This window comes from Melanotaenia boesemani, chromosome 8, assembly GCF_017639745.1.
Source record: "Melanotaenia boesemani isolate fMelBoe1 chromosome 8, fMelBoe1.pri, whole genome shotgun sequence".
Lineage (NCBI taxonomy): Eukaryota > Metazoa > Chordata > Actinopteri > Atheriniformes > Melanotaeniidae > Melanotaenia > Melanotaenia boesemani.
This window is the reverse complement of record NC_055689.1, coordinates 33,271,897-33,278,921: the sequence shown is the minus strand read 5'-3', so window position 1 is coordinate 33,278,921 and position 7,025 is coordinate 33,271,897. Positions and strand designations below refer to the sequence as shown.

The 7,025-nt window shown below is 40.0% G+C and overlaps 1 protein-coding gene across 1 annotated transcript; it reads left to right on the top strand.

The window, feature by feature from the left end:
* Positions 1 to 2,403: 2,403 nt before the first annotated feature.
* LOC121645101 (nuclear factor 7, ovary-like) lies at positions 2,404 to 6,085 on the top strand. Its single transcript, XM_041993480.1, has 2 exons — positions 2,404 to 2,489; positions 2,695 to 6,085. Exon 2 carries the CDS (start codon positions 2,704 to 2,706, stop codon positions 4,423 to 4,425), a length of 1,722 nt encoding a protein of 573 aa, XP_041849414.1. The 5' UTR covers positions 2,404 to 2,489; positions 2,695 to 2,703; the 3' UTR covers positions 4,426 to 6,085.
* The last annotated feature ends 940 nt before the right edge of the window (positions 6,086 to 7,025 follow it).

Below are 7,025 nucleotides of genomic sequence, written 5' to 3'. Positions count from 1 at the left end.
TATTGTTTTTCCCCACACTGGAACTTTATGTCTTTCATTTTATCTATTTTATTTTAGCTTTTTCGTTTTGTTTTTATAAAAAAATGTTTCAATCTTTGTTTTACAATTAAATTTGCCTTTGCGTTACACACACACACACACACACACACACACACACACACAGTCACACATAGCCAATGTTAATTAATGTAATTCATTAAGTGGATATTAAAAGGAAATGATTACAAGGATGATTATTTATATGTGTATAAGCATGAATAGTAATTTCTTCTACACACACCCACTCCTCCCCCACCAAACACCACCTGGGAGGCGAATAGACGAAGACAAACAGTTTGAACATGTAAGACTCTGCAACAGCGGCCGGTTTCTCTACAGCTTGGTCTGTAAAACATAAAATGTGGTTTTCTTGCTTGTCAGTGACGGATCTAAACTGTAAACAGTGTTTTATTTAAAGCCAGTGAGGTCAGTGAAAGTTACAGCAAGCTGCACCCGTGTACATGTCTGATTGTTTGGAGGTGTTTACACAAACACGAGTTCACCAACGACTGATCCTGGTCTGATAAAACTGTTCAGCGTGAACTTGTGGCAGAGTTAGAATAGTTTATATTGTTTTTCATTCACCTGCTTTCAGTTTGTCTCCAGAGCAGCTTTGGTTGTTTTCAGTTTTCTGTTTAAAATGTAAAACTGCTCATTAATGCAGGCCTGGACTGGAAAGAGTAGTTTTCACAGCTAAGCAGCCTGCAGAGATCATGTTGGACTTTTTAGTCTCAGCTGATATGAAGTTTCAACTAAGTGTCTTGACCAGCAGCTATTCTGTCTTTTATAGATGCATCTGTCTGTTTTGTCAAATGGAAAACCTGCTGCAGCTTGTATCGCTGTCCACTGTGTCCAAAGTTCAAACCAAACCATGTCGTCCAGACTCCAGCTGCCCCTAATGCAGTCCCCTTTAATAGTAATTATTTTCATCAAAAATGATATTTTTGTGCTGGTAGATGGACGTAGTTAATATTTATTGTTTTTGTGAACTACTTGGTTCTAAATGCAGCTTTATTTTCAATTTCAGGAAAACCTTCGCAGTCACTGAATCCTGGAAAAATGGAAAGAGCTGATTTACAAATAAAGGTAAAGCTTTACAGCAAGTTCTATTTGAATTTAACAGAACTGTAAAAAACTACTAACTCCTTTCTGAAATTCCAGGATTTTCCAGAACAACCATGGGAATGACTGTGGCATCTTTATGCTCCTGGTGAGACACATTACCTGTCTGGTTAAACATGCTGAATCAGAACTTATTCATATTACAGAGTTTTATTCATAGTTTGCCCTGTAGGCTGTACTGGAGCCCCATGATGGCTCCATTGTAACTGTCCCGTCCAGTTTATTTATAGAGCATTTTAAACACAACACTGTGGACCCGAGTGCTAAACAATATAACAAATCATAGTAAATCTACTTATTAACCTCCTGCCCCTTTTTTATTTGTGTTACTTTTATTTAAGCTATAACATCTGCCCATTGGACAGTCCTGCAAAGCCCTCTTGTGAGGTGACGTGTTATCGGTGTTCAAACTGAGGAAGACGAGGACGCTGGATGACGTCACCGATGTCTGTAATGTGTTTTTATGTCACAGATTGACTCCACTGAATAAACCTGATTTGATTGTTTTTGTGTTTCCCTTTAAGGTCCAGGAGCAGTTGCAGACTCTGCAGACTGTCTCACTTTATGTGGAGGAAAATGTGGACGTGGTCAACTTTTTTTCTAGTAAAACTTTGTTATACAAGAAATTTTCCCCATTTTTGAAGGTGGTTCATGACTGCAGGAAAGCAGTGGCTTGGGTGGAGTTGCCTGATGTGTTGACGAAGGGGGAGGAGAAGGTGGGAGAGGCTGCGGAGCTCTTCAAAAAACTCTGGCAAGAAGACAGCGACAGTATGGATGAGTATGAAAAGGAAATTATTTTGAAGCCTTTTAATTTTATGAGAACATTTGGATGTTCTCAGCATGTGGACGTTTGTGGATGAGGTGGCAGATTTCCAGCCTTATCTGTTATACTGTGAACACAGCTTGGTTGTACTTATTATTGAACTAAATAAAGTGTTTTTATTTTTCTAACCTCATTGTTTTCTCTGCTTTGTGTGAATTAGTCTTCAGAAAGAATTTTTTTAAATCCTGAGATATTACAGAACTAAGTCCTGATTGTATGTTTTAACATATTTTTACTAAATTAACTGCAGTTTCTTAAAAGATCTTCCTATATTTTAAAATGCTTCTGTGTCGTCTTGTGTGTTCAACTATAATCATGTCTGAACATGACAGACAAACACATCTTGTGCAGTAAGAGGTGGAGCCTTTGTGGAAACTTGTTTAGTTTCCTGAGATGAAAGTGAAAGTTTGTCAGATCAGGGCTGCAGTCGAAGCAAATCATTTTATTTCTGAGGGGAAACAAACTGAGTTCATCTGTTCTTTCTCATCAACTGAGTGAAATACTGGTGAGTACAGCTGATCATATTTACTGTGTTTCAACAAGCAGCTTTAACTCCAGACTGAGAGCTTCAGTTAAACCACAAGTTTCACTCGTTACTGACACTCATCAGATAAACTCAGTCATGGTGAAACTTCAGCATCACATAGAAGTGAAATGTGAAACATTAATGAATAATTATCTGTTTAAATGTTGTTTTTCTGGCTCCTCAGAGGTCAGACATGTCTGCTGGCAGCAACCAGAGATCTGAGGATCAGTTTCTGTGCTCCATCTGTCTGGATGTGTTCACTGATCCAGTCACCACACCATGTGGACACAACTTCTGCAAGAACTGCATCACCCAACACTGGGAAGATAAAGTTTTGTATGAGTGTCCCTTGTGTAAAGACAGTTTCTTTGCTAGACCTCAGCTGAACATCAACACCTTACTCAGAGAGATGGTTGATCAGTTCAGACGTGAACGTCAGCAGGAAGCCAGCAGCAGCAGCTCAGAGCAACAAGCTGCCAAACCAGGAGAAGTTCTCTGTGACGTCTGCACTGGAACCAAACTGAAGGCCCTGAAGTCCTGTCTGGAGTGTCTGACCTCCTACTGTCAGACTCACCTGGAGCCTCATCGGACAGTTTCAGGTCTGAAAAGACATCAGCTGATGGAGCCTGTGGAGAACCTGGAGGACAGGATGTGTAGGAAGCACGATAAACCTCTGGAGCTGTTCTGTAGGACCGACCAGACATGTGTCTGCATGCTCTGCTCTGTTTTAGACCACAAGACTCATGAGCTTGTTCCTCTGAGAGAAGAATATGAAGGAAAGAAGGCAGAGCTGGGGAAGACAGAGGCTGGAATCCAGCTGATGATCCAGAAGAGACGACTGAAGATTCAGGCGCTAAAAGGGTCGATGAAGATCAGTAAAGATGCTGCAGACAGAGAGACAGCAGGAGGTGTTCAGGTCTTTACCCCTCTGATGAAGTCTGTTGAAAGAGGCCTGGACCAGCTTGTAGAGGAGATCCAAGACAAGCAGAAAACTACAGAGAAACAGGCTGAAGACTTCATCAAAGATCTGGAACAGGAAATCTCTGAGCTGATGAAGAGGAGCTCTGAGGTGGAGAAGCTCTCACGCTCTGAAGACCGCCTCCACCTCCTCCAAAGCTTCTCATCCCTGAAAGCTGCTCCACCCACCAAGGACTGGACAGAGGTCAGAGTCCGTCAACCATCATATGCGGGGACTGTGGTGAGAGCTGTGGACCAGCTGGTGGAGACACTCAGGAAAGAGATGAAGAAGCTGCTCAGTAAGAACGAAGTCAGGAAGAAGGTCCAGCAGTATGCAGTGGATGTTACTCTGGATCCTGATACAGCACATCCTAAACTCATCCTGTCTGATGATGGAAAACAAGTTCATCATGGTGATGAGAGGAAGATTCTTCCGGAGAAAGCAGACAGATTTTCTCAAAGTGCTAATATTTTAGGACATCAGAGTTTCTCTTCAGGCAGATTTTACTTTGAGGTTCAGGTTAAAGGAAAAACTGGCTGGGATTTAGGAGTGGCCAGAGAGTCCATCAACAGGAAGGAAAAGATCATAGCAAGACCTCAGAATGGTTTCTGGTCTATACGGTTGAGAAATGGAAATCAGTACGAAGCTGCTGCTGAACCTCCAGTCTGTCTCCATCTTCAGTCTGGTCCTGAGAAGGTGGGGGTGTTTGTGGATTATGAGGAGGGTCTGGTCTCCTTTTATGATGTAGATGCTGCTGCTCTGATCTTCTCCTTTACTGGCTGCTGCTTCACTGTGAAACTCTACCCGTTCTTTAGTCCTTGTCCAAATTATGGTGGTAAAAACTCAGCTCCTCTGATCATCTGTCCTGTCAATCAGGACATGAAGACTGAATCTGTTTCTTCTGCAGTAGGGATCCCCAAATCCAGTCCTGGAGAGTCGGTGTCCTGCAGTTATTAGATGTTTCTTTCTTGTTTCTTCTTGGAGGTGAACTCTGAGCTCTCCACTGGCCTCTGGTAGATGTATTAACCAAAAACAATGAGAATGTAAAAGACACTTAGGAGTACTGGGATGGAGACGTTTGAATCAGATATGAGTATTGAAGGACTTAAATGGAGCTTTAAAGGACCTTCAGCCATTAAGGAAGAAGCCACAGTGGTTGAAGAAAACTGTCACTGAGCAGCCATGATAGAAGTGCTGCTTACACATGGTTTAACACAAGTCTGAAATCTGCTAATGGAGTTAGTCAGTGTTTTATGGTCACTGGGCTTCAAATAACAGATATGATAACTTACAAAGAGAAGTAATGAAGGTATCAGACCAGACCAGGTGGGGCTTCATGTGAACAAGTCTGTGGGTGGAGTTCTGCCTTCATCAGCTGCTGCTATAATATCTGCATCTCTACAGTCATTTCCAGGGTTGAAAAGGACTTGGAGCTCCTCTGAAACCAGCAGTGAGGGTTTCAGTCAGACCTGCTACCTGTGGTATAAGGATATGATGATGGGAAGTCTGGCTCTTTTCAAAGATCAGACTCATTCACAGTCTCCTGGAGTTTCTGTTTAAGGATCATTTAACAATTATAAAAGGTTTAAATGTTGGTAAGGACTTTTTTTGTTTTCATAAATTCAGAATTCAGAATCAGCTTTACTTGCCAAGTATGAACACATACAGGGAATTTTTGCCAGCAGATGTCACTCTAGTGGAAGTATTAGAATAAGTAAAAGTAATAAAATAAGTAATGAATAAAATAAAGAAAAATAAGGAAATAATAAAAGCATTATGCTGATTTTTTATTTAAAGAGTTATTTATCATTTCAATCAAAATGTCAAATGGGTAACTGAACACAGAACCACAACAAACTAATTAAATAGTCTGTAAATTATGACAGTTCAGATTTACTCATTTCTGACCTGGTTAACCCTTTCAGTGGCCAGGTCAACCCAACCTGAGGTCCATCAATCACTGGAATTATTCAGAGTTAAACCTGAATGTCAGAATTGTTGTGTTGCCTGGCAACTGATTCAAACTTCAGCAGGTGATTTATGTAACTTATTTTGACTTCCTAACATTTTACTAAATTCTCTCAGTTGTCTGAATATATTGTGGATTTTCTGAAACCAGGGATTATCAGTTCGGTCACACGAGGGCTGCAGTCCTGCAGGTTTTCAATGAGTCAAATTAAATGGATCCAACAGCCTATGAAGTTCTGAACAACGATTCGTTAATCTGAATCTCATTAATCATTGTTCTTAATCCCATTACCAGCAACAATCTGGTCAACATCTTACATCAGGTGAACTCTTCCTCTTGCTATTTGAACATCCTGCCCACAGGTTTTTTCAAAAAGGTCTCAGGTTCTTCCCAGAGCTTCTAAAAACAGCTGTAATCAAGCCTCTGCTAAAAGGGACAATCTAGACAAGACACAAATGAACAGCTACAGGCCAATCTCGAATCTTCAGTTTCTAACTAAGATCATTGATAAAGTCATTTTTCATCAGCTAAATGACTTTTAAAGTTCATAGCTACAACTTTTTCATCAAAACAATTTTTAAAAAATAATACATTGAAAGAATGTCCAGAGGGGTGCAGAATAATTTGAATGAAAAAATATATTATAGTATATAATCAGAATCAGAATCAGAATCAGATTTATTGCCAAGTAACTTCCATTCCAAGGAATTTGTTGTGATTTGACGGTGCCTACATATAAATAAATAAATATGAACCATAAAGATATGAACAAGCCAACTGAACATATAACATTAAGACTGAAAAACTATATAAGAGTGGAAATAAAAAGTTATGTACATAAAAATAAGATAAAATAAGATAAAAACTAATTGTATTATAAATTTTGACGGGTCCAAAACATATAAATATTTACATTTGGTTGCAATGCCAACGTCCACGGTAAAGGATTCTAAACCAATAGCATTAGTAGGTTGATGTCATGTGACATGGAGCTCAGATGTTGCCAGACCAATAGCACTGTCTCGAAATGGCATCTACCTGTTAAATTTTTTAAATGAAAGCAGACCAAAAGCAAAGCAGGCCAAGGGTGAACATCGAGAAAGCATCTGAGCGCTGGTGCCGACTGAAGGAAGAAAAGGGACTTAAAAGTTGTGGAGGTTGCCACTTTCCTTCCAGACAGGTAAGTTAACACTAGAAGTCCCAGAGAGGGGTCAATTGACCTTTCTACCTTTACAACCCAGAGATGGGTCGATTGACCAGTAGGATTTTAGCTAAAATCCTGTCTTAAGCTGTGAACAGCTTCTTTTGTTTGTAGACGAGTCAATTACTGGCACACCCCAGGAGGGCGCATACTTAGGGGAGACACTGTAGACTCTTGAAACCTGACTGTCAACTTTTGCCCAAAGCTTGGCTTGAGACACTGCTTGGTCCCCTGAGTATGAGATTGGAGTAGACCTCAAACAGATTCAGAAAGGTTTTCCTGCATTCTGGTATATTTCAAATAATTAAAAATATATTTGATATGATATATGATATATACCTCCTCGACACATTTGTGTGCTTTTAGAAGAAAAAAAAAAAGATAATC